Here is a 27,690-nt window from a genome sequence, read left to right as displayed (position 1 = left end):
ACTTTCCTTTTTAACTTAATTTGTATTGAATGAACGTCGCCGACATTAGAGGATTCTTTCATTAGACGTTCTCTTCCATTTAAATTCTTACCACGTTTCTACTTTCAGATATAAATTGCTTTCAGAAGATTTTTTAAAATGCGTTGTATTTTATGAAATATGCAAGAAAACCTGATATTTATGTGATCACCTGAAGTCTTCCTGACTAAATAAATGCAGACCTCTATGGAAGAAAAAGGAATGGATGGATGAAGAACTGAAATACAGAACAAAAAATTTCTAAACCTCTCTGCTTCGTCCGAAATATGTTCCAAATTAAATTGCAAGACGTCCATCTGATGAAATTTAAATTATCCGATTTTTAACGAATGCCACCATTACTTTCTCGACCTCAAATAATGTCATTGTTTAACTTTCTAATTTTATTTCCTTTCTTTGTCATAATCATTAATATATATATATTCGTGTCGACGACTGTAATCAAATTTCAATTAACACACATTATGTGTTCGTTCTGACGTCGTCATGGCGTACAACAAAGTTAATTGCGAATAATGAGAATATCATTTAAATTTTATACAAATTAAGTTTTTTAAACTTTCGACATTATTTTAAATTGGAAAATATTATTGAGGTCAATCTTATACAATAAAAGTAAAGTCTACAATCACAAATTAGGATCAATTTCCCAATTTGTACGTAAGATTTTTAACAAAATATAGTAAAATCTTCGATGTCAAATTTTTGGTCTAGATTTATTATCTTTTCCAATCTTGTTGAGTGAATTTCGTAATTTTTCTTTGAGGATTTTGTCATAACAATAAAAAGAAGTCAGTATAATAGCGCTCTTTTTATAATTAGTTTGAATTTTATATAATCACAAAAAATTGTTTGGAAAAATAATAAATTGATTGGATTATCACAAAATAAAATCAATGTCAGAAAAGTAACGATAATGGAATAAGCTTTAAAGTTTTGCACTTACCAAAGAAGAACTTATGTTATAAAGTAATTTTTTTTTTTCAAAGTGACTTGAATAATCGTTCTTTTTGTGTACATCAAAAGATTGGAACACGTTGGAAGTGTCGATTTTCCATCCAAGCATGTCTTGGTTGCCTTCAATAGTAAGTTGAATAGGTGATTATTGTCATAGAATGGTTTATCTAATATATAAAATTCTCGTGTTGCGGTGTTTGTGGTTAAACTTCTCCGAAACGGCTTGACCGATTCTCATGAAATTTTGTGAGGATATTGAGTAGGTCTGAGAATCGGCCAACATCTATTTTTCATACCCCCCCCCCCCCCAATTAAGTTTTTTTTAACTGCGCGCGGACAGAGTCGCGGGCGTCAGCTAGTTCATTGTATAAAAAGATTAAACTATACGAGGTTATAGCAACTGTTGTAAAATGTCACCGATATCGTAATATATTGGCTGACTAAATTTTAATTAGGGTTCGAATATCAGAAGCCAGAACAAATTAATTAAAGTGATACAATATGTGCACAATATACTGTGCTAATTAAGTTTACATTATATTCATTCATTAGTTTAGGACCTGTTTTCTTTTGATTAAAGAAATACATTCAATGTTATCACTATATTACAAGTATGTCGAAAAAAAGAATTCGTTGAAATAAACAAAGCACATAAAACAATTCATGCGCCTTACGAGCTCTGTTACTCATTAACTCGAATTGGGGGAAAGAAAAATGAACAAAAAAAAATGAAAAAACAAACAACTCTCCTTTTAAAAATGTAGAAAAGTGTTGTTACAGTACTTTTTAAACGAAAATATGTAAAAGATATGCATCGTATCACACATAACGTTCATTTCGCTATTAATGTTTATAAAACTCAAAGTTAGCTCTAAATAAACACAATTTTTTTCGCTATGGTTTCTCATGAGTTTCGACTGCCATGAATATTGTGTTGGCACATATTGCTTTCTCTGTTTCGTAAAAGAGTATTGGGGCATAACATGTGTCACTGTAGACCCCCATAAAAACAATAGATTTTAATTCGAATGCTTTTAATTGTTAAGAAACTGCGTTAAACTTTAGTAGTTTCGGCACTACATAAAGACTCATAAACCCTTAATTACTCACAGCACTGATTAATTACCCTTTCATTAAGCTTTGACAGTTATAGTTAATCTACCATTCTGTTTAATAATGTTAATAAAATATATACAATCGAGGTTACTTTTAAACCGTAGGATATAATTATTGTCTAGACAGCTAGACAAGTAAATATAATTTTTCAACAAAGAACAAACAGTAAATGCTCAATCAAGTTGGAACGTTTGTCTGATGTTCCCCAATTCATACGGTTGTGTCTAAAATTTGTACAAACTGTTTTATTAATATAAATCTCACATTGCGACTATTCTACAGGCTTAGTTTTTAAATGTTATTCAATTCATAGCTTCTAGCAGTTCTCATTTTTAAACATTTCAATTACTATATTTAAACTTTTAGGTTTACACATACAATATATTTTATCAGAATTATATAAATATACTTCATCGCTTGAATAATAATAATTATAATACTGAGTATATTTACTTAAATTGAAGATAACAATTCCCTTGAACCAATTCATAAGTAGTGAATAGAATGAGGACGATGTGTTTAATAAAAGGGACGCTGACGTACAATGGGCACACTTTATAACACAACGTGTTACTATGTCGTCGGTCATAGCCAACCAACGACAGCTGTATATTTGCGGGTTTCACTTACATGAAATGTAATTTCATTCCTCTCGGTCTCACTGACGAAACATTTTTGTAATACTAGTGTTACACTTGAATTTTATGGTAAACGCTATTATATTATCTTTATTTTCTAAGGGGAAGACGACAAATAAATTGAAACCTGGATTTATAGTTTTATATGGTAGTCATAGTTTTATAATTACTTCATTTTTTATTAAGAGTTGATCAGTAACCATCAGTCTATTTAATTGATTAAGATGGACATAAAAGGGTTATTTAATGAGGGTTATGAAGATTCTAAGGATAATTTAAGTTTGTTGATCTACTCTTTAGACGTTTGATTATCCAATCAATCAGAAACTATCCACTAAAGAAAGTTTCGTCGTTCATAATACACGGTCATTAAATTAGCTGTTCCCAACTTCGTTTCTCAAACGTACACAGATAATAAACGAGAAACTTAATTATAATTAATTATTTCTGTACAAATATCAAATTAATAATTACAGATCAAAATGTAGAGCTGTAGTTAAATACCAAATAATTGGTTGACAATCCTGTTGTATTTATGCGTGTAATTTAATTTGTTAAGCATTCAATCAACTTAATTATACAATTTAATCGTGCGATTAACATCAACTGTATGACTTTATAATTGTTTATTGCTCATTAACATTTTGAACTTCCTATAATTATATCTATGCCCCAGAAATTTGATAGAGGTTACCATATTTATGCAAGTTCAAATACAGATACGGAGACAGTATTTCCAAAATTATACGACTAAGAACTTATAACAATAGAAAGTAAACTTCATCATCAAATGCCTCCAACGTATTTGCTGCGCTTCGGATACCACTGAACGTTTGGTGTTTCCCTCAACCGATGTCCCCTTATCCGATAAAAACAGTCTCGTATCGCACCTTCTTTGTTTCTCAGATATCTTTTCACTAACCAGACGTTTAAAACCTTCTTAACAGTGTTATGGCCAATATCATAAGAGCAACTTTGTAATGATTACAAAGCACGTAGCAATATTATTAACGAGATCGATAATGAATATGAACAAGAATTCTGTCTAGTCTTTTATACAAATAAAGATTTCCTTTTCAAGAATCTAAAAGATATTCAGATAAATTCTTCAAGTCCGTTTAGCAAATATTTCTCGACAAAAGAATCTTGCAGTCTTGCAATTGTGTAAGTGCTCAAGGGAATTCTTGGATTATATTAAAGGCCACATCTCTTTACGAGCTAATGGCTCTCTGGAGTCGCACTAGCCTTTGGTATTGCTTAATTCCTATTATGATTTTCCAAGGGTTACGATGTTGCTCTTGGATTTTTATTTCAAGTGCAACATCGTAACAATAGTAAGAATAGCGATGGTTAGAAAAATAATTCAAGCAAAATAATAATCAGACGATCACGGCTTTGTAGTCCACACAAATAAATTTTTACATTAGATACATTTTTAGAATTTTTTTCACAAAGATTTTCTCGTGTATCGGTTTTCTGATATTAACTTTTAAATTATGTATGACATCTCAATCGAAATATTAACTTTAAATCCCGAACGATATTGGAGCCAACAACAATTATATTAGAAATATTTTTATTTTGTAGAAAAATAAACTAGCATGCTATACAACTGAAAACTGTTGAAATACTACCTATAACATTATACTCTCCACTATTACTAATATTAATAATTTTGTTTTTAATTTTATAATCGCGGTTTGGTTATAGTATATCATTATTAAATTGGTGTGAAGGGACCGATTGTCATTGTATTGGCCAATAAGTCACTGGTAATGAGAGTATAATAATTGATAAGGATGTCTATAGACTATTAATTCAAACAAACCATTGTGCTTCGACATTCGTTACAAGTTAAGTTAGTTTAACATCCGCGAGTGCATAGGACAGTGAAAATATTAGCTATATGTGAATTATAACTGGTAGTTCAAATTACGTTGCGATATATTATATAAAGTGGTAATATAAATACATAAGTAGTATAAAGACACATTTGTTTTTGTGTTCGGCGTGAAATAAGAATCACTTAAAATTTAAATCAAATATAGCTTAGCGTTGTTCATGTGATTATGGCTTGCTAGCGGCTAGCTTCTAGAGTGTTTATTATCTTCTTCCCGTTCCCATTAACCATCGCAATACATAGCACTTTTCCATACTTCTCTGGAATCCCGTTTAGATTAGACATTGTAGTTGTCTTTTAACGAGAGCTACAAGAGATTGTTACTTACATAAGCGATCTCAATCTACATAATACCTATTAGAAATTCAAAGATATTCACAAATACAATTTGGGACCGTTCATTAATTAAGTGTGACTCGAAAAGGTACGACTTTCTAAAAAGTCGTGAAACATGAGAAGGGAAGGGAGGCTAAATGATATGACACCATGTGTATTTTCTGAATGTTGACGAAAATTTTATTAATAAATAATATATTTGAAATTTCATTAATTCCTGGAAATAAAAAAAATAGACGAGATTTCAGGTAACGAGAGAGGTTTAGTCAAAGTTGTTAAAAAATATCACGTGAATAATGGAAGACTCCTTATTTATTTGATTGCCTATAATTCATTATAGCTTGACCAGAAACATAAAACCCTCGCCATAGAGCGGAAAAATATGGAACTAATTACTTTGAGCACATTGAAAAATGATGTAGTAAAGAATTATTTTGAAGCGCCCTCAGGTCAGGATTTTATATTCTTGGTTAGGCTATAATTACCAAAAATAAATGCTTTATTATGTTATGTAAACATGTAATGTTCCATTTAATTAAATTTTAACAACAAAAAATACGTCCAATTTTATTATCAACAAGAGGGGTCAGATTGGCAACTCTATTATTCTTAAATCGACAAACGTCAAGGTGTACGATTATAAAGTTCATAATGGGTTATCAGTATTGATTAATTTCGTTCATGTTAATATAAAACACTTCTATATTAAACAGAGTCTCCAAGACAAACAGCCCGATTTTATGTCAAAAATGAATGGTAAATTATTCAAACAGTGTTACAGTACAGCGATCTCAAAATTTTATCCAACTTCGGGGTCACTGGTAGAGAACAGTATAAATTCAGCACAGAGGAATATAAACTTTAAGGTACGTTTACTTTCTAATTTAACCAATTAGGGACGAAAAGTTTTTGTGTTGTTACATGAATTCAAACACATGTCAATAAGAGGTTAACTCAAGTAACTTATAATAGAAGTAAGTAATATCACGTACGATGTGTTAATAACATAATTGTTACTAAGAATCTAGTATGTATTACGCATGTAGTGACTTGGTAGTGACGATATAGAATTGATGATATCGAGTTGTCGAAACAAATAAGAATCAACATTTGTTTGTGATTGCGTTATGAAGATAACACTGTGAGGTCAATTCGACCGCGATCTCTGTATTAAAAGACCTTAACCATTATTTGCATCGTAGTCAACACGCGCTCGCCAGTTGAATACAGTTATTACTTTAAGTAAAATATAGTAAATTTCAGACTTTTGTATCAAAGAAGTTCATACATAATTCAGCAATTATGAACAGTCTTCTGAATGGTAATTTGTGGGACACGGATCCCGAGCTGTTCGAAATAATAAAGAAAGAAAAGCAGCGGCAACGACATGGCTTGGAGATGATTGCCTCCGAAAATTTTACATCAGTACCAGTACTACAATGCCTCAGTTCCTGTCTTCACAATAAGTATTCAGAAGGCATGCCACATCAAAGGTAAAGTAGTCTTGTACTGTATTTTTCATGCAGTTTAATTCTAGTTTTGAAATATTAAACAAGAACACTTTTTAAAAGATTGTATATCTCAAAAAATTTCTCATCATCCAGTTTAGATAAATAAATGAATTGCCCTCTATTAGCTGAATCATAAAACCATATCAAAATATTCTAAATAATAAAATTGACTAATTATTTTATTTATCAATCATGATCAATTTCAAATTAATGACAATGAATGTACTTTGTTGGATATGATGTAATCATGTTTGTATTTTACAGATACTATGGAGGAAATGAATACATAGATGAAATAGAAATATTAGCACAAAAACGATCCCTTGAAGCATTTAGATTGAGTGGTGAGCAGTGGGGTGTCAATGTTCAGCCATACTCAGGTATGTGTTACTAATACTTTCAAAAGTGTTTCAACTAGTGGAAGCTGATGGTTTCATTACATTATTAACAAAAACTTGTAGTTTGCTAAAAAGAAAAAGGAAAGTAGTTTCTTCCATAGTAGTTTAATTTGATTACTTCGTCTTTAAAAAAAACAGTATTTTTTTAAAGTACAGGCTCTTTCAAATATATTTTCACCTCAAGGTCCTATGGGCAAATGCATACATCAATAACACCTTGCTAAAATTGTGTTCTGTCCAGGAACTCATATGATGTTCCGAGTCATTAAGATATTTGGAAACCTCAATACTATCAATATGATTTTTAGGTTCTCCGGCTAACTTTGCCGTTTATACTGGTGTTGTGGAACCACATGGAAGGATTATGGGATTAGATCTACCAGATGGTGGTCATCTTACACATGGATTCTTCACTGCTACTAAGAAAATCTCCGCCACCTCTATCTTCTTTGAAAGCATGCCTTACAAGGTAATTATAAGATAACTTTATTTAATAAACATATATAACATAACCAAACAATATGTCATGTTTGTTTATGTTATCTGCTCCCAGCATAGATATTGTTAACTGTATTTAAAAAAATTATATTCATTATCATTATTAATTTTTAACTTTTAAATATGTTACAGGTGGATCCTAAAACTGGCTTAATAGATTACGACAAGTTGGCAGAAACTGCAAAGTTATTCAAGCCTCGTTTAATAATAGCTGGTATCAGTTGCTACTCTCGTTGTTTGGATTATAAACGATTCAGACAAATTGCTGATGAAAATGGCTCATATTTGCTGGCTGATATGGCACATGTGTCAGGACTTGTAGCTGCAGGTGACCAAAAATAATTTTTTACCATAACAATGTACAACTTATAGACAAATTATGCTGGTTGCTCTGTCCATATCTTGTTTCTTAAATTATTGGCTTAAATCATCAAATATTTCATATTATTTTTAGGTGTCATTCCAAGTCCTTTCGAATATTGTGACATCGTTACAACTACGACGCACAAAACATTAAGAGGCCCAAGAGCGGGAGTGATTTTCTTCCGCAAAGGTGTTCGATCGGTGAATGCAAATGGCACTAAAGTCATGTATGATTTTGAGAACAAGATAAACCAGGCTGTATTCCCCGGCCTGCAGGGTGGTCCTCATAACCATGCTATTGCAGCTATCGCTACAACTATGAAACAATCAATTTCGCCAGAATTCATTGAATATCAAAAACAAGTTAGTTAACACTGAATTTTTCTTTCCAATGTTTAATTACTAGCTATCTTTTAAAATAATGAATAGGTTTTTTTATAGTTAACCAGTTTGTAATCTTAACTATCTTCCAATCACTTGTCTTATAAAGTTTATAAATGTTTATGTTTGGTATTAACCAATTTTGTTGAATGGTGACAATTTCAGTAAAATTGAATTAAATCCTGTTTAAACCTAACATAATGTTACAAGAATAGAAGTTTGCTCAATTAATGCCATAATATATTCCTACAGGTAATAAAGAATGCAAAGCGGTTATGTGAGGGTCTGATGTCACGTGGTTATGACATCGCAACTGGCGGTACTGATGTACATCTGGTGCTAGTTGACATGCGGAGCGCTGGATTGAGTGGTGCGCGCGCTGAACGCATCCTCGAGTTGTGCAGCATCGCCTGCAACAAGAACACCGTACCTGGTGACAAGAGTGCACTCAACCCTAGTGGCATACGACTTGGTAAACAACACATTGCATTTTTTTTTTGTATGCAGTCATCATAATGACTTGTATTATTGTGAACAGATACCATTCAAGCTTATATAATACACCGACATCCAGAAAATAATAAGCTTGGTATGTTAGTACAGCACACATAAAAAAGACCTGCAAACATTTCGAACTACACCTAAAATAGATGTTAGATGTCTATCATATATGAAACAAGAGTTACAATGGTTTAATGAGGAATGTATAATTAACACGTGTTTATATTACAGGTACTCCTGCATTGACCACACGTGGCCTTAAGGAAACCGACATTGATAGGGTAGTTGATTTTATCGACAAGGCTCTTAAACTTGGGCAAGAGATCACAAAAATATCAGGTCCGAAAATAGTTGATTTCAACAAAGCTATAGAAGAAAACGCTGAGCTCAATAAAAAGGTAGCTAACCTTAGGGCCGAGGTGGAAAAATTCAGCGCGACATTCCAATTGCCTGGCTATGAAACCTATTAATAAGATAGAAAACTTCTATACTACAAGATACTTTTTTAATTGTTCCTAAATAATTCGAATATATACATTTAAGATGTTAAAGTTATTAAGATTAACTACCACTTTTTTGGTATAGCTATTAAAACATACTTTAATAGACTTTTATAAAAAAATGTAATTGTTTGAAAGACAAATATTTTATTGTGCCTTTATACTATAAATTATAAGAATAAATATTTTTTCATATTCAAGTGTTTTTATTTTAAATTTCTTAGTGATTAGTGTAAACAATCTTGCAGAGACAGAGGCAATGGGAGTTGAGGGCTCGACTCGCATTACTGAAACCTTTACCTAAAGTCAACCTTTGTACAGTATCAAAAAAATTAAGCTGAATATTAGAATAACTCGTATTTAAATTAAGAAAAAGTACGATTGGACTGCTATACGCTTCTCAGTGCGTTACAGAGTCTAGTTTGTGAAGGTTTTTTTATGTAATTTATGTAGTTAAAATCTATTTTCTATAACTTCGGATTTGTTTTTTGTTTAAAACATAAAAAATCGAAACGTAATTAAACCAAGACAAAAGACAATTATTACTATAGATTATAAAGGTGTCATTGAAACTCTCAAAAAAATTACTTGCTTATTTTATCTGTGTTCAATCTAAATTTCGTCGTTCACCAAATTTTGCCTATTTTTGTGTGAGGTGAATTGTTTTTGTGTCGCATAAATGTAAACTAATTTTGTTGGTGACAAAGTTTACATTTCATGTCAATTAACTCTTCCTGTTAATTAGAACAAACGAGTAGGACAGTGCAATAAAATATGTCGACCTTGTGAACTGTGTATGTATATTTTGTGTACAGACTAAAAGTGTTGTGCTTAAAAGTTTTATTATTTATAAATCCATAAAAAGGACGTGGGAAGTGATAATAATTGCATGATCTGGTTTTGTACATGGGACGAGCAATCGATTAATTTTGGACGGTATTATGTATACGATTGCGTGTGGTAAAGACCACCTGGAGTTCAGGAGAGATTATTTGGAACTATGTTTACGACGACAGGAATGGTAGCAGCACCACAGCAAGCGACTAACCAGGTCGCGCAAAATGGCAGCACCACATTACCTCGATCTCATCATCAAAGAACAGGTATTGTTTCTTTTTACAACTATATCATGTTCCAGTTTACTAGCACTCGTAAACTACTGGAGCGAATCTGTTTTAATTCGTCTAACAACGTTTTTATGTTTATTAATAGATCAAAAATACAAAATGATCATTTATTATACCTTTATTGGCACATTATTTGACAATTTTAGTGGACAAAATTCTCTGTCTCATAACAATAGCTATATACATAGCAATTTTCCTTCATCTTGCTTCATACCATCACAATATATGGTTCTAGTTACTATATATTAAATATTATACATAGAAACTCTGATTATAGGCAGACCACCAGCAGCTCCTAAATCATATGACTATCTCCTGAAGGTGCTACTTGTGGGGGACTCTGATGTAGGCAAACAGGAAATTCTTCAAGACTTAGAGGATGGATCTGCGGATTCACCTTTCTGCAGTGGAAGTGGTAATTTCATTTAATTGTAACATACAGATTAAAGTTTTATTGCACTAATAATTTTTCTAAGTAACAAGACAAAAATGTTTAAGGTGTATAAAATTATGTTAATGGTTCACACTATTGTGGCAATTAATTTTAATTCTGTGGCTATTGTTAATTGAAAACGAGTTATCAGATTTTTAATGCACAAAATTATAAAAAAAAATGTTAAATCATTTTTTTTTTGTATTGCAACTATTATAAGTATGTGGTGACTTATTTTTCCAGCTTATAAAACAACAACAATCTTATTGGACGGTAAAAGAGTGAAGCTACAGCTATGGGATACCTCTGGCCAAGGACGTTTCTGTACAATTATTCGCTCATACTCTCGTGGTGCTCAAGGTATCCTGCTAGTCTACGATATAACAAACAAATGGTCTTTTGACAGCATAGATAGGTGGCTCGAAGAAGTTGAAAAGGTAAGCAGCATTCACTGAATGTTCCTATTACTAAACAATCCTTACCAGAATTCTTAGACCCTATTTTTTATTATTATCATTTGTTTTGACTAAATTGTAGAGGCAACTTATCATGTTTTCACTGATAGTTTTTTCTAAAATGCTGCTAATGGTTTTCGTTCTAAATCAAAAATATCTCATATTCTAGCATGCACCGGGTGTACCTAAAGTGTTAGTCGGTAACCGATTGCACCTTGCATTCAAACGTCAAGTACAAGAGCGCGACGCTGAACTGTATGCAGCCAAGAACCACATGGCTTTCTTTGAAGTCAGCCCACTCTGTGACTTTAATATTCGTGAGAGCTTCTGTGAACTGTCCCGCATGGCCCTACACAGGAATGGCATGGAGAGACTCTGGAGAAGTAATAAAGGTAAATATATTAAATTTTTTTTAAATTTTGCAGAAAATGGAAATAATGAATTGCTACATCCTTATTGTATGACTAAACCATAATATTCCTTTTGTAAAGTTGATTTTAGGAATGTGTTGAATAAATCTTTTGTCTCTTGTTATCAATATTATTACGTAGTCGCTGACGTATTTATCTTGATTTTTATATTACTAAGTAATCTTACAAAAACACGTCACCCAATCATTTAAATTCCGATCTATGATTTGATTATAATTACTTCCATATAAAACGAGTGAGTGAATGAATGCTTTGTTGTCAGTTCTCAGTCTTCAAGAGTTGTGTTGTCGTGCAATTGTGGCGCGTACGTCCGTGTATGGGCTGGAACGACTGCCATTACCGACCACGTTGAAGTCTCATCTCAAGTCGTACGCGATATCGGCTGCCCCCAGTAGACATCGAGCCCGGCCACCGAAGCACCCTCATAACACCCGACTCAACTGCACAGGTCGGAACTCTTGTACTATTACGTGAATATTAATTACCGAACTCCTGTAGCATAAGCCTTTTCCTTAAAAATGCACTGATGAAATGTATTTATTCATGCCCGGTCTATATTAATTCCTTTTTTATTGACTGTAAATGCTATTTGGATTTTGGAAATAAAAATGCTATTTTTCTAGTCTATTTTATAGATATAAAAGTTTTTTTAATTGGGCAAAGAGAGAAATGATCCCTTATATTTGAATGTGTCATTTGCACAATAATTTTTCTCACATAATATTTAAAATCAAAAGAATCTTGCTCTATGGTTATTCAAAAAGGTAGAATCGTTTTGGCAATTGAAGCATTCAAATGTAATAAAATCAAATACAAAATATTACAACGAAAACTTTTTAAATTTATGCACTATATGGTGATCTTTGAAAATAGTTTATCTGAAATTAAATATGAAAGAACATCAAAATATATACATTTTTGAAACTACACAAGTAAAGGTATTTTCAAAGCAATTGGCTTATAAACATTTATATATCAGTTGTGTAATGAGAAAAGGCAATATTATTTGAATTTACGACACATTCTGATGTTATTCTACGACTCTGACAGTTAATTATGTATTAAACATTCAATCACTATATAAAAAATTTAATAGTTGCAAAATGAAATTTTCACACATATTATAACAATCACAATATATTACACAAATTATTAGAGATTCCAATAAAAAAATTAACAAGAAAAAATTATATAACCAAAAAGTATACCAAGACTGTACTGACATTTTCACTTAATTTTTTTTATTCTATTTATCGGAAAAATGAAGAAATCTATAAAAAAAAATGGTTGATAAATTCTAATTCATGTCCAACTATAAACATTAACAAATTACAGGCTGTAAACGACAACGGATTTGTGATTAGTAATATAAGCTATTAGTGTAAGGTATTGTTACTTAACAAAAATACATTGTGAATATAAGTGTTATGTATTTATAACATTATGTGAATATCGCGTAGCATCCCGATTGTCCATTTATTCAAATCAACTTATATTTAGCTATTTACTATTGTAATTATCATTATGTGCCTAGTTATAAAAAAAATTAGCATTAATTGTGTAATGTGGTGATATTAATGAGTACAGCCAGTTTAATAAATGTGAGCGAGTTAAAGTCAAAATATGTAAATGGTTCTAAATTGATTCTATCATCATCCGGTCACTGTACATCCCCGCTGATGGGCTCGGAGCCTACCCCAAGTTAGGGGTGACTATTTTGAATTGATTCTATAATACATGAAAATTATAAATGAAAACAATATAAGGGAATATTGACTAAATGGAATTAAAAATAACGTTATCTTTTTTATTTTCAAGATATAGCTGCATTTTAGATTACAGATATAAAGTATGGGTATAACTAGTTTGAAAGCTATCAGGTAATGTTATCTTAAAACATCTAGACATATTGACCATATATGAGACTTGATTCATACTCCACACATATTTCGTCCATCATCTTATACCCTATATATGTATGAGGGTTCCCAGAATATAACATGCTACGCGTGGCCAATAACATGAGACCGAGCACCCCACACATACTTGCGTACTAAATATTCTTTCTACATCATCGGATTCAGGTCTCATTTTATAGTGCTTGAGTATTGCTGTATTTTATAATTTTGTACCTTGTATCATTTATTAATAGTTAAATCTAGTTCGTGTGAATGTAAAATACCGATTTTATCTAATGTATTTTTTTAATGTTTTGTATAACTCGTTAAATTTTTAATGTATGTACTAAAATTAAACATCTTTTCTAACATTGAATTTACATTAATAAGTCATTCATGTATGTTTCATTGAACATGTGATAAATTTAAGATTAAAAAAAAACTTTTTTTACATTGTGTATACTTGTCCACTAACATTTAATAACACCAAAATGTAGATAAGCCAAGGAGATTGTTATTTGTTTGAATTTAAAAAAACGTACGTAACACTCCTGAAGTGTCTATTTGTACAAATTTTGAAATTTAAATATGTTAAATATGCTAACTTCATTTCGTCTAAATTGAAATCTAGTTTCATTCATGTAACTTGAATCTAACAAATGCAACTCCAAAAAAAAATCTAACCTATCTGTTATTTTTGTAGTAATTATTTATATGATACATTTGCATATTTTTTTACAAATAAGTCAGTATAATATTGTAATCGTAACATTTACCTTTCGTATGTTTAGATCTCGGTTGTACATAACTGTGGATTTTGACTACACTGACATTTGTGTTGACATAAACTGTCATCTTTGACATTCTTTTTGACAGAACACAGACAATATTTGTCAATACAAGTGTCAAGGTAATCGAAAACACAGTAAAGCCAGTTGAACTGTGCAGTTAAAACTGAAAGTGTGTGGCGAGGCTTAATTAATAAATAGTTTATTTTGCATTTATCGTTTGCTCGTATTAACTGCAATTTAATATTTGAAAATTTAGCGCCTGCTTTTTGGAAATAGTTGTCACTTCGCCTCTTAATAAATTACACAACTAATTGTTTTGTATAATACATAATAAAACGAGCCCATAAAGTGAAGATCTACACAAAATGCCATAATTTTTTTTTTTGCTAAGATGGATAGTAAGTCAATTTTATTTTGATTACTTTTTACTCATCGTTTTTATAACGGGGCTCTAAATTTAAATACAAAAAATTACGATTTCAATATAACAAATAGCTTGTGACGTGTACGTATGTATAAAGATAACTTTGTAACAACTTCAAACAAATTTAGTTCAATCCGTCCCTAGAACGTAACTTATTCATAGCGATCGGCATAAAACTGCCTTCGACTACGTGAGGATTTGTCACATAAATCGTATTTTCTTTAACTAACAATGTAATCAACGACTTAAATAATTACGAACAAAATCTGATTCTGTTCGCACAGCTTTGGATAATTTCTAGATATATTTATTCAGTAGCACCCTTTCACAAAACAAATTATCACAAAAATGTACTCAAATTCCATACAGACACTATATATAAATGGCAATATGTTTAGGAAATTAAGTCATGTCCTTTATCAAGTAGACTTCTCATGGCACCAAATGGTTTGTTCTAATAATAAAAAAAAATATCTGCCATTAACGCACCTACTTGATATAATTTATTTTTAATCCATACATAGTTAACCAAGATACGAACTGCTAATTGCAAATGTAAATCGCTTTTTATCTCTTCAATGGCATGATTTTCGAAATCAACATGTTAAGCAAAATTCGTGTACATATATTTTTTTTTTATTTGTGATAGATTTTAGTTCAATATAATCCAAATATACTAACGCCAACTAAAAGTTTGGTACATAAAGTCATAATGTTATCACTACTATTGTAAGTTGTGAATTAAAACTAATTTATAATAATTAAATGTGTTTGAAATGTTATATCATAATGCCTTTAACTGTCAACTACTCGATAAAAGCATAGCTTCTCTACACTGCATGAAGCGAATTTTCGGTTCCAAAAAAAAAGAAAGCCACGAAATTAAAACACGCTTTTCTTGTTAAACGGAAAAATATATATTTTAGCCTATGTTTTTATATGATATGGTAGCAAACGAGCGGCTATCTAAAATGGTTAAAATACCGACCGTTGTGATTGCAGTTGTGTTTACTGCCTTTCAAGGATAGAGGAGAGGATGTACATGAAAAAGAAATATCCTATTTGATTAAAAACAAAATGAAGCATATATAGGAAGAGAAAACATCGTTTTTCTTGTGTTATGGATAACAGAAAAATACTGCCTGCGATAAAAGCTAATTTACACCGTAGAAGTCGTCTTGTAGATATTAAATGCACGTCTATACTACATGCTGCATTTATCAGAGTTAAACATACATTCTTCTAATATAACACCTTGCGCATTCTTATCTACGTTTTTGAACGTCTTATGCAGCAGTTTTTCAATAAAATCTATTGTCAACTATTTGCGTGGTGCCTATGAACTTTTAGAGAAAAGAATATCAAATATTAAAAACATGCGCACCAGGGGAGTAGAAAATCGATCGTACAAAACATGCGCAATGTCGAATACTTCGACCTTACCGAATGCTTTGAAACGCCTGGATGTTTATATCACTCACCAACTATGCTGTAAATCACTCCGTCTCATATAAATAACAAAAATGTTCGATAACCCAAAGGAATGTAAATTATTAAACAAAATGATAAGACGTGTGAACAATTTTCTGTTCTTTTTCAATTTACGTCAAGGCACAATTCTTATTGCCGTCCATCAAATTGTAAGTATAAACTAAAAACGCAATGCGTATTTTTTTTCGTCAAGATAAATAGCTATTTTATATTTTCAGGCGCTATCATCATTTATTTTGATAATACTGTTAGTTGGCATTTCTCATGTTGGCGAAATGCTTACTTTGCTTCATAATGACATGGAAGACGATGCTGAGAGGCGAGGGTTCTACGAAGTAGCTTATGGTAACCAGTTGAGATTTCACGAGGGCGATGTTATTAGCACTAATAATCAACGGAGATTTGCTAATGCCCAATATCTAGCATCTGGTAAGTTTACAAAACAATACAATGTAAGAATACAACACGTAAATTTTATTTAGTTGTACAAACTAAAAAAAATCCATCTAAAGAAAATAAATAACGACACTTATAATACTCGTCTACTTCTTTTGGTACACTTTAAGTATTGTATTTATATGTGTTTTTTAGTGTAGCGATAATATTTTGATTAACAATTAGGTAATGAAATATACAAGTATTTTTGCATTCCGCCCACTAATGTCTAAAAAACTAAAGTTACTAAATTTTTATACTTTTTTTCAGTAACAGTGATAGTTCTCTACACCAGCACGATTCTGACTTCGATATATTTGATGTGTTCCATTTCGCTGCTCCACGGAGCCGTCAAGTACAAGAAGGAGTACATATTCCCATGGATTGTAGCAGCAATGATTGATCTGTTACTGTTGATATCAGCCATCATTATCGGAGACGGGTACCCGTGTGTCATCAATCTTTTCAATGGTCACAACATGTACCGTAAGTATTCTGGTATATTCAAAACGATACTTTTGTGACATATAGACTCAAGCAAGATGATCTTTCTTTTACAGTTAACCTGTTAGCAATGAATTTATGGTTATCTGCCTATACAACTGTAGGAAGTTTTCCTCAAGGATTGTCACTAAGAAATGACAATCCTTGTCGTTGCCATCATCAATTAATAAAGAAGGCCTACCGCGATCTTTTACTTTATTCAAAATTTATTTTTAAACATAGATAACAGGTGAATTCAGTCTATATTAATTAATTCTAATTCATTTCAGACTTCACGTGTGCGCTGTTCGTGGCATCATTTGTGTACGCGATCTGCGCTGTGATTAGTTTCTCCATGGAGGTGTCGGCAATGCAATGCGCGCGGCACTTCGCTGACGAGCGCGGAGAGCGGCTCCTACTGCTCGACCACGCTGCACACTCCAGTCTGCTCTCCGCCGCACAACTCAACAAACTCTCACACGGCACACGCACGCACTTCGTATAAAACCACACCACGGATATATCAACCCATTCGACGAAGGGTTACCTCTCTTGAGGCATGTAACTCTTTTCATAGAATGGGCTGATGTAACGTCCCTAACACGTCCAGTGCCATCAGCTCGCCTGGCGAGTTCTACATCGCAATGACACTGAATGTGTTAAAATATATAAAATATTTTAAAGCTATAAGCACATTGGTGCATCAATGTCGTAAGAAAATATTTTCATATACAGCAGTGCCTTCAGTCGATGCAGCAATTGAATATGAATTTTGAAAATATTACAGCTTTGTCATTGATAGACCAGATGTGTTTTATAATGTGCCGCGCCATTTTAATGTGTTTGTTATATGCGTTATAGACAGTACCTACATAATTTACTGTATATAATACATAATTATTTACTATATATAAATATAAGATCATAGATAATCTAACCGTAATAGTTTAAATAAAAGAGTAGGCAGAGAGAAATTTCTATGGCCTAGAGACACTTCTCTCTGAATACATTTAACGCACATGAGTTTTGTCCCTTTTTTCAATGGCCTTCTTTATCGATCTAATATTTGGCCGCTTAGCGCATCTATCAATGATGGTACTTCATCTTTTTAATGTCGAAGTGTGCAAACGCCTTAAATGACGACAAATTAGATGCTTTCGTAGATATTTACATATGTGTTTAAAGACTTATTGCATTATTACGTCATAAAGGCAAAACAAGTGGTTGTGTCATGCACAGGAGGCATTCGCAAAAAATAACATTAGTTTTGCGTCGTAGATTAGTTTATTTTTATTAAAACAACTAAGCTAAAAGCTGACTTTACAACTGGCCACATATAAAATAGGAGACATATATTTTTAATAATTTTAAAAAGATTATTTATAACTATTTACGTCCAAATTTTACAACATTGATGCTTATATTTGGTGGCATTTTACAACAATAACTTGTGATATTTTTTATCTTTAAATCAGGAGAATCTTGTATTGGTTAATAATTTAAAGCTTATCTGGTCATTTTTAACATATTAAGATATAAAACATATATATGTTTTATGACATGCACAAATTAACAATAGTAAATTAATCAAGGTTATACTTGCATGTCTAGGGTGTACTAAGTAGTAGGTAACGAAGAAAAATATATGCTTCATATAATGTAATAGAATGAAATAAATATATTCAAATTATTAAAATATCGTCTTTTATTTGATAAGTATGTCTTATATACAAATGACATTTGTTACAAAAATGATACAGTTAATAAACATATGAATACTAAACAAATGGAAGACATCAACACTATTACTACAAGACTAGTAACATTTTATTATGACTTTACAAACTAATAGCTAACAATGTCACATAATATAAGTTTATTAATAAACCAAAAGTAACATTTTAATGTACTACCATAGACAATCCTTTCATTTTTTTGTGAAACATTTTAAATAGGGTTGTGACAGATGAGAGTTTATATATTGTTAAATATATAAAACAGAACATGTTAAAAAAATTATTGCAAACATTATTGATCTTGTTTAGCATTAAAAAAATTCTATATTTAAAACAGATAAAACAATATTTACATGATAATAGTATGTAATGATTTTTTTATAATTTTCTTTTTTAACACATAGGGCTTGCATTGTAATCAATTTTTTATAATAATTAGTCATACTAATGAGTTTTTCAACCCCATCGCCCATTTTGCAATGGCCTCTGAATTCCCTTAAACCCTCTTGCAAGTATAAACTTTTCAGATGAATCAGACCTACTTGCTTTTGGTTTCAATATCTTTGTACTTTTATAAAATCTTTCTAAATCCATTTCCAATATTGGTACTTCCTTCCCATCCCAAACTTTAAATAATAAATTGCCATCAACTTTAGTGACTAGAGCGGCAAATCTAATTGCCATGTAACAGAGACCTATAATTCTATCCTTGTCTAATTCTCTAATGCCAGTAGCACTTGGGGCCATATCAGATAACACTAAGTCAACCTTTTTACCATTAAGTGTTTCCACAACTTTATCATGAGCTGCTATTGTTGAGAAATCCATATTACTCATAATGGTAGCACCCTGGAAATGTAAATTGTATATTATACAATGTGAACAATAGATGATGAAAGCTGTAAGAATTATGTAGGGACTAGTGATTAGTTTCTAACCTTGAGTTCAAAAATAATACTTTTAGCTTATTATACTCATTTATAATATAAATTATGAGACTGAATAGAAAGATTGTGATGGAACATTCTAATCTCCAACTGTATATCTAATTAATGAAATAATAATTGTTACACATATTATACACACCTGTATAGGATATATTTGAAGTTTGTCAATTGACAGTACAGTCCCTTTTGGTTTATTTTTATCAGCTCCATCAGAGTTTGTTTTCTGAACGGCGACTTGTGTCCATGAGCCAGGAGAAGCACCTAGATCGATAACAGTTAATCCAGGTGTGAGAATATTGGTTTTCTCATTCATTTCCAAAAGTTTAAAAGCACTTCGACACCTAAAAATTATTCTTTATGTAATATATATTTATTAACCTTCCCCCAGGAAACTAGTACTTACAAATTAATAAATAATGACCTGTAATTATATATTTTGGCCTTTTCAACGTAGGGATCAGCGTTTTGTCGACTCAACCATTGTTGTGAACTTTTAAATCGTTTAAGACAATTAACTAAAAAACACATTTTAACTATCTTCAAATCATAAGATGACAACAAATGCGTAGTTATCATCCTAACATTTGATATATATGTATATTAATGTAATCAACACAATTGCTTTTGTAATAAATGCAATAACCACACATATCAAAGTAAAAACATAACAAAACAAAGAATTTGGAACAATAGACAAGAAACTTGATAAATGTAGAATCTTTTATCAATGCTACGACGTTTACTCTTTGATACCAATAACAGTTGGTGTTAAAACCGCCGCCACTTAACATTTTACTACAAGATCCAACATCCTATAAACCCATTTATAAACACATAAAAAATACAATTCAAACAATTTAAACGACAAATCTTAGTGAAGTGAAGTGTTGTGACTCCAACAATTTAGTGAACATTTTCCAAATAACATATGACTTGAAGGTCTGTGTTACCAGGTCATAAAATTAAAAAAATTGGTGTTAATAAAAATGACAAATCTGTCAAATATCTGTTTTGTTTTGCCTTGATTCTGTTAATTTTGTTTTTGGCGGCATTTTTTTGTATTTCCTTAACTCAAGTGAAAGATTATTACAACATGCAATTTTAATTAAGATGTAATAACAGTAAGAATATGTATTTTATATGTCGGTTTTCTGTTGGTCTTATAAGAAAAAATAATTTCGTTGTAACTTCGAGTTATGGTTCAATTTTGGTTCAAAGAAGCAAATCGCACACGATGAAATATCTAAATGTCGCGGAAAAAAATGACGCTGCTAAGAATATTGCGCTTCATTTATCAAGAGGAACATCAAAAAGAGTAATGAACATATAATGTATTTTAAAGATCTTGGAGAGGTTATCGGCCTGTCTTAATTTTTTTTTAATATTTTAGCGGGAAGGACTATCGCAGTACAATAAAATTTATGAGTTTGAAGCAGAAGTAATGGGTCAAAAGTGCCAAATGGTAATGACTTCAGTATCCGGTCATCTCCTTGCATTAGAATTTGCAAGTTCATATAAAAGTTGGCAGTCATGTAACCCCTTAACACTTTTTGACGCGCCAGTTATAAAGTACTGTCCAGAAAACTATGAAAAAATTAAGGTAAGGATTATTAAGTTCAGGATTTCAGACAGTGTTAAATCTGAAAAAATGACTAAAAGCTTATTATAGAAAACACTAGAAAAAGAAGTAAGAAGTTGTCAAGGCCTTATCATCTGGACGGATTGCGACAGAGAAGGGGAAAATATAGGCTTCGAGATAATAGAGGTGTGTAGCGCAGTTAAGAGCAACCTGAGAATATTCCGTGCAAAGTTCTCTGAGATTACATCTGTGTCCGTTCGTCGTGCATTGCAGAACTTAGAGCAACCTAACAGGAATATCAGTAACGCAGTTGATGTGAGGCAAGAACTTGATTTAAGGATAGGTAATTGTTTAAATACATCATACATTAATGATGTTATATTACAACGCGAATATAATATATAAATTAAATTTTCCTTTTCTATAGGAGCTGCATTTACAAGATTTCAGACATTACGGTTACAAAAAGTTTTCCCAACAAAACTGGCAGATAGCCTTATTAGCTACGGATCTTGTCAGTTTCCAACACTTGGATTTGTTGTGGAAAGGTATAGGGCAGTTAACAACTTTGTTGCTGAAACATTTTGGAAAATAAAAGGTAGAAGATCAATTAAAATTATTCCCTTGTATAAAAATCTTTTTTATATTATAGATATAGTAACAGAAATCCTTGAATAAAAGTAAATATCATTTAAATCACTGTTTTATTTAAATTTCAAAAGAGGTTGAATAGTTTTATTTTATTTTTATTTTTTCCAGTGAATCATACAATAAACAATCTAAGTGTTGATTTTGCATGGGACAGAATACGACTATTTGACCAGGAAGCTTGCGAAGTCCTGCATGATATTTGCATAGAAAACCCACTTGCAAAGGTTGTAAATGTGAGAACAAAACCTAAGTCTAAATGGAGACCTTTGCCGTTAGACACAGTGGTATGTTTATGAAATTTTTCCTAATTTTATTCCTGGTCTTCTTTTTCCTGTGATACCATTAATTGTAAACTCACAAATTAGTTTTTAGACTATGTTTACACCTGAAATAGGATAATACAACTAGACTTAAAATTCTCTATGGTACCTAATCCAAGATGTATAATTTTCAGGAACTGGAAAAATTAGCATCTCGAAAACTTAAAATAAATGCCAAAGAAACCATGCGTTTAGCGGAAAAATTGTACACGCAAGGTTTAATCAGCTACCCGCGTACAGAAACTAATGAGTTTCCAAAGGAGATGAACTTGCGACAACTTGTGGAACATCACACCGGGGACCCCAATTGGGGGAGGTTCGCTCAGGGGATACTGGACGATGGGGGGCCCACGCCGCGCCAGGGGAACAAGAGTGATAAAGCTCACCCTCCCATACATCCAACAAAGTATACCAACAGTAAGATATTTTATAGATAATAATACCAAATTAAATAACACTAGTGGTTGTATATTGCTCATCCATACGGGTTTTTTCCATATTAACTTTAACTTTTTAAAATTCATCCTTTCTCGTAATTTTCTTAAAAAAGAGGTACAATGTTTTTGCTTCAAGGTAAATGAAATAAATATAAAATATCATTTGTAAAAACAGTTCTTCATTTTTAATGTGAATTTATAAAGATAGCTATCGAAGTCATAAACATATAGGTATTTTTATCTATATATATATATATATATATAGATATATATATATAGATAATATATTCTCACTTAAAGGTCTGTCGGGTAATGAACAGCGTTTATACGAGTTCATAGTGCGCTCGTTCCTTGCATGTTGCTCGAAAGACGCGCAAGGTCAAGAGACTACGGTCAGCATTGACGTCGCCAACGAGACCTTCTCAGCCAGTGGACTTATGATCATCGCAAGGAATTATCTAGAAGTTTATCCCTATGATAAATGGTCTTCCAAAGAAATACACGTCTATGAGGTAAATATTAAAAAACTAGTCGCATTCAAAGTGGTAAAATGGTATCAAGCTTCCATTCGTACGGACGTTTTTTTAACGCGCGTTAAAAAGCGTTCCAATAGAACAAAATGTATCTTCATGTATCAAAACATACGGCAGCGCTTTAAAACGCTAACCTTTTTATCGCTCAGTGTTGCATTTTGAGAATTAGACGAATGAAAAAAAAAAGTTATTTTTAAGCGTTCGTCGCTCGAGAGTCCTCTACGCCGTGTTTTATCGCGGCGTTAAAAAAAGCGCTCGTGCAAATGAATCATAACGGTCACCAACTAAAGACACATGTGCTGCAGTAATGGCTACATTACTGAGTTGAGGTTGAAAGTTGACTTCCGCAAATATTTTGAACTCTAGTAAAATAGGTTCATATTTTTATTTGTATTTGTAATGGTTAATATTTTTACAGAATGGACAAACGTTCAATCCGACAAGTATAGACTTAGTTGAAGGAAACACATCGCCGCCCAACTTGTTGACGGAGGCAGATCTTATTGCTTTAATGGAAAAACATGGCATTGGTCAGTTTTTATATTTTTCAACTTTGATTACTTAAAATTTTTCTAATATCTGAACATTTTGAACCTTGTCCTTGTAGGTAAAAAGTATTTGTTTTAAATTACAGCTCTAATTTTTACCATGTATAATATTAAGAGCGTCGGTGGCTCAGGAGTTAAGCACTTGACTTGCAATCTGCAGGTCCTGGGTTCGAATCCCACCATGTACCAATGTGATTTTCGATTTACATATGAACATTTATCCGACGTTCTTACGGTGAAGGAAAACATCGAAACAAGAAATTCAATGATATGTGTGAAGTCAAACAACTCGCACTTGGCCAGCGTGGTTGACTATGGCCTAAACACCCCTAACTTGGGGTAGGCTCCGAGCCGCTCGGTGGGGACGTATAGTGAGCTGATGATTATGATATTAAGTGGGTAGTAAATTTAATTCTTTGATTATAGGCACGGATGCGACTCACGCGGAGCACATAGAGACGATAAAAAATCGTTCGTATGTAGCTCTGGCGGACGCCGTACACTTCGTGCCGGGTCTGCTGGGCATGGGGCTGGTGGAGGGCTACGATGCGATGGGTCTCAACATGGCGCGGCCACATCTGCGCGCGCAGCTGGAGGCTGACCTCAAGGCCATCAGTGAAGGCACCAAGCAACCGGACATCGTCTTAGCTGAACAGGTAATGTAAAGATTGTAATCATTTAGTCGTATAAGATTTAATTAGTAGAACTAACAGCTTAGACCACGTTTTCATTAACGCGTCTTGCCACTAGTAGCTCAGTGGAAAACAGTCTAAACAATTATGTTATATAGAGAAACTTACTTTCGCCCGCGACTCTCTCCGCGCGGAATTAAAAAAAAACTTAATAAGTAGTCTATTTGTTCTTCCAGACTATGTTCTACATCTATGCCAAATTTCATCAAGATCTGTGGAGCTGTTCTAGAGATACCTTCAAACAAACATCCATCCATCCATCCAAACATTCGCATTTATAATATTAGTCAGATTTGTCTGTACGTATTTTTTTCAATTGAAAACTTTTTTATTAGCGATATGATGGGGTGACTGGAGTACGATTGTTGTACTGTAAATAAATTAAAAATTTGTCAGTAATTGAACGAAATTAACCTTTGATTACATTTTAGATAGCAAGATACAAAGAAGCATATATAATGGTAACAGCAGAAGCTAATAAAATAGACAACGCACTTGCGGAACGTTTCAATGAACGACCCAATGAGTATGTTCCTACAACAGAAACATTGCCTGTCAATATGCCTACAGGTAAATTAAATTTTACATAAATTTATAAATTGTACCATTCAATGTCTTGCAAGTGTACAAATTGTAGTGAAATTGTATTTCTTATTTTTGTTAACTTTGTTTTTTTTTAGTATTAAAATGTCCCAAATGCGGATCCGGAATGACTTTGAGACAGAAAAAGAATAATGCAGACGAATTATTTATTAGTTGTCTATCGTATCCAAGTTGTAAGAACGCAGTTTGGCTGCCAAATGTTGTCAAATCGTTACAAGTACAAGATCGAACTTGTCCTATTGTAAGTTAGTCTTCTATCTACTAATTTTAGACTGAGAAAGAGGCAATAGGATCATGTTTTTGTTTTCTTTCAGTTATACTATTACAGTTATTATTTAATTTCAGTGTGGTCCAAACTATAACATTGTGAAATTCGAATGGCGAAACAATTCAATAAGTCATTTGTATCCGCCGCCATACGATGGTTGTATCGGCGGCTGCGATCCCGCTTTCTTAGATATACTTCAAATAAACCCGTCCTCTGTCAAACCTAATTCAAACCAAAATATATCTAATAACAATAGACCGATAGTTGAAAATCGCACAAATAACATCAGACATCAAGCACAAAGACAAACGACTATAGGAAATATGCCGACAAGAAATAATACTGGGAATAGACAAACAGGGCAAATTGCACCCACAGTCAATGGGAATAGGGTGCAAAATACAGCGCAGACGAGATTGCCTGCGCCGAGGATAGTGGGCGACTCTGAGGATAACAACGTCCTCTGCAGCTGCAACAAGCCGGCGATACAGCTCACTGTGCGAAAACAGAACGCTAATTTCGGTCAGTGTGTTTACTAAAATCACTTCTTTTCCTTCATGCATTTAGACTTACTAACCTTGAGGTTCTGAGACCAAAATCCCCGTTTTAAACATATTGTCGTCTCTGTTTTGTCAAAGATAAAGACATGGATGACGATATGGTCTTAGAAACCAACAGTGAATCAGCATTTTGGCTAAAATAATTTATTCTCTTTTGTAATATAATACTATTAAAAATGAATATTATACTTATTTCTTCATCAAAATCTACGTAAGATCATCAACGAATGAAATAGTTTCGTATTATCTTAATCTAATATATAAAATTCTGGTGTCACAGTTTTCGAACCCCGTATTCCTCCGAAATGGCTTGACCGTCATGACGTCTCATGAAATTTTGTGAGCATATTCAGTAGGTCTGAGAATCGGCCAACATCTATTTTTCATAACCACCCCCCCATTTAGTTTTTTTTTAACTGCGCGCGTACGAAGTCGCGGGCGACAGCTAGTATTTTTATAAATTACAGGTAAAAAATTCTACAAATGTGCCGCAATGAGAGAAAACGGTGGGTGTGATTTCTTCCTTTGGGCACCGGAGTCTGAGAATACAGTCCAGAATCAGTTCGAGACTCCGCCAGACTCTGGCCGGGGCTCAGCGCCGCCCAGCGCCGGCACCTCCAACTCCTCGAGAGGCTGGGGCATAGCGCCCACCTTCAGCAGGACAGACTACACGCCCAATGAAGACAATGTTATGTGCAACTGTGGCGTCCCCGCCAGACGGTAATTTAAAGATACAACGAAGAATAATGAACACGCACGCACATTGCCACTGTCATGCACGCACACTGTCAAGAACGTTCACTGTGACGCATGCACACTGTCAAGAACGTTCACTGTCACGCATGCACACTGTCACGCGCGTTCATTGTCACGAACGCTGACTATCACGCACGCACACTGTCACTTACGCATCCTATAACGCACGTCTAAATTGTACCAGTATATTAATTTACACTGATTGAAAATAGTTTATTAGTATGTAAATAGTATAAGTGAGCTCGTACTAAGTATTCATCCATTGTTTCAGAGTAACCGTTCAAAAAGAAGGTCCTAATAAAGGCCGACCGTTTTACGGATGTCCGAAAGACTTCAGCTCGCGTTGCAACTTCTTCCAATGGGCGGATTCCGGCACAAATGGTAACAACTTTTTTTTTTCCAAATATATTTTCTACAGAAATCCAAAATACACAGACCTAGTAAAATACGATAAATGTTCTTGGATAACTGTAAACCGGAGAGCTTCCTACCGTGGGGTCTTCTCTCTCCTACTGAAGTATTTATTATTAATTAGGAGGACGTTTTTCAGTGGAGTGGAACAACAGCAGCACTAGCAATAGTAGAGGTAGGGGGCGCGGGCGGGGCGGGGGCGGGGGCAGTAGGGGCGGGGGACACAGTCGTGATGGTGGGGGCGGGGGCGGAGCTGGACGGGGCAGAAAGTGCGGCCTCTGCAGGCAGGAGGGGCACACGAGGTCTCGATGCCCAAACAATCAATAAAATACACAAAGGTCCAATGGATTGTCGAAAGCAATAAAAATTAAATTTTGTAAATTTTTCATTCTGTATTATTATAAGTATAAATGATATTTAAAATTCTATTCAAAACCGCTGGTTATTGTTGTTTATATAAACGTGCCATATATATATTGTTTGTAAGATTTTCATCCCCTGCCATTACTCTAATATTCTTATATGTAAGTCCGTTATTGTTGT

The 27,690-nt window shown here is 32.9% G+C and overlaps 5 protein-coding genes across 5 annotated transcripts; 4 read left to right on the top strand and 1 right to left on the bottom strand.

The window, feature by feature from the left end:
* The first annotated feature begins 5,600 nt into the window (after positions 1–5,600).
* LOC106717549 (serine hydroxymethyltransferase) lies at positions 5,601–9,196 on the top strand. The gene is made up of 8 exons (XM_014511432.2): positions 5,601–5,852; positions 6,250–6,479; positions 6,762–6,877; positions 7,204–7,364; positions 7,526–7,721; positions 7,848–8,119; positions 8,390–8,609; positions 8,870–9,196. Exons 1-8 carry the CDS (start codon positions 5,727–5,729, stop codon positions 9,106–9,108), a joined length of 1,560 nt encoding a protein of 519 aa, XP_014366918.2. The 5' UTR covers positions 5,601–5,726; the 3' UTR covers positions 9,109–9,196.
* Positions 9,197–9,742: 546 nt separating this feature from the next.
* Positions 9,743–12,427, top strand: LOC106717498 (ras-related protein Rab-40C). Its single transcript, XM_014511368.2, has 5 exons — positions 9,743–10,241; positions 10,543–10,680; positions 10,942–11,135; positions 11,323–11,545; positions 11,847–12,427. The coding sequence occupies exons 1-5, from the start codon at positions 10,139–10,141 to the stop codon at positions 12,056–12,058; spliced, it is 870 nt and encodes a 289-aa protein (XP_014366854.1). The 5' UTR covers positions 9,743–10,138; the 3' UTR covers positions 12,059–12,427.
* Positions 12,428–15,965: 3,538 nt separating this feature from the next.
* On the top strand, positions 15,966–17,935 carry LOC106717505. Its single transcript, XM_014511377.2, has 4 exons — positions 15,966–16,337; positions 16,407–16,617; positions 16,894–17,109; positions 17,397–17,935. Exons 1-4 carry the CDS (start codon positions 16,221–16,223, stop codon positions 17,609–17,611), a joined length of 759 nt encoding a protein of 252 aa, XP_014366863.1. The 5' UTR covers positions 15,966–16,220; the 3' UTR covers positions 17,612–17,935.
* A 1,302-nt stretch (positions 17,936–19,237) lies between these two features.
* Positions 19,238–20,448, bottom strand: LOC106717512 (rRNA methyltransferase 2, mitochondrial). Its single transcript, XM_014511384.2, has 3 exons — positions 20,211–20,448; positions 19,929–20,130; positions 19,238–19,691 (listed from the first exon to the last, which is right to left on the bottom strand). The coding sequence occupies exons 1-3, from the start codon at positions 20,363–20,365 to the stop codon at positions 19,299–19,301; spliced, it is 750 nt and encodes a 249-aa protein (XP_014366870.1). The 5' UTR covers positions 20,366–20,448; the 3' UTR covers positions 19,238–19,298.
* Positions 20,449–20,853: 405 nt separating this feature from the next.
* Positions 20,854–27,474, top strand: LOC106717470 (DNA topoisomerase 3-alpha). Its single transcript, XM_045679782.1, has 15 exons — positions 20,854–21,104; positions 21,180–21,389; positions 21,459–21,711; positions 21,796–21,966; positions 22,128–22,303; positions 22,474–22,756; positions 23,077–23,288; positions 23,728–23,839; positions 24,284–24,513; positions 24,981–25,119; positions 25,230–25,393; positions 25,498–25,942; positions 26,448–26,700; positions 27,008–27,117; positions 27,287–27,474. Exons 1-15 carry the CDS (start codon positions 20,919–20,921, stop codon positions 27,472–27,474), a joined length of 3,132 nt encoding a protein of 1,043 aa, XP_045535738.1. The 5' UTR covers positions 20,854–20,918.
* The last annotated feature ends 216 nt before the right edge of the window (positions 27,475–27,690 follow it).

Source organism: Papilio machaon, chromosome 10 (assembly GCF_912999745.1).
Source record: "Papilio machaon chromosome 10, ilPapMach1.1, whole genome shotgun sequence".
Classification (NCBI taxonomy): domain Eukaryota; kingdom Metazoa; phylum Arthropoda; class Insecta; order Lepidoptera; family Papilionidae; genus Papilio; species Papilio machaon.
This window is presented reverse-complemented; position numbering and strand designations above follow the sequence as displayed.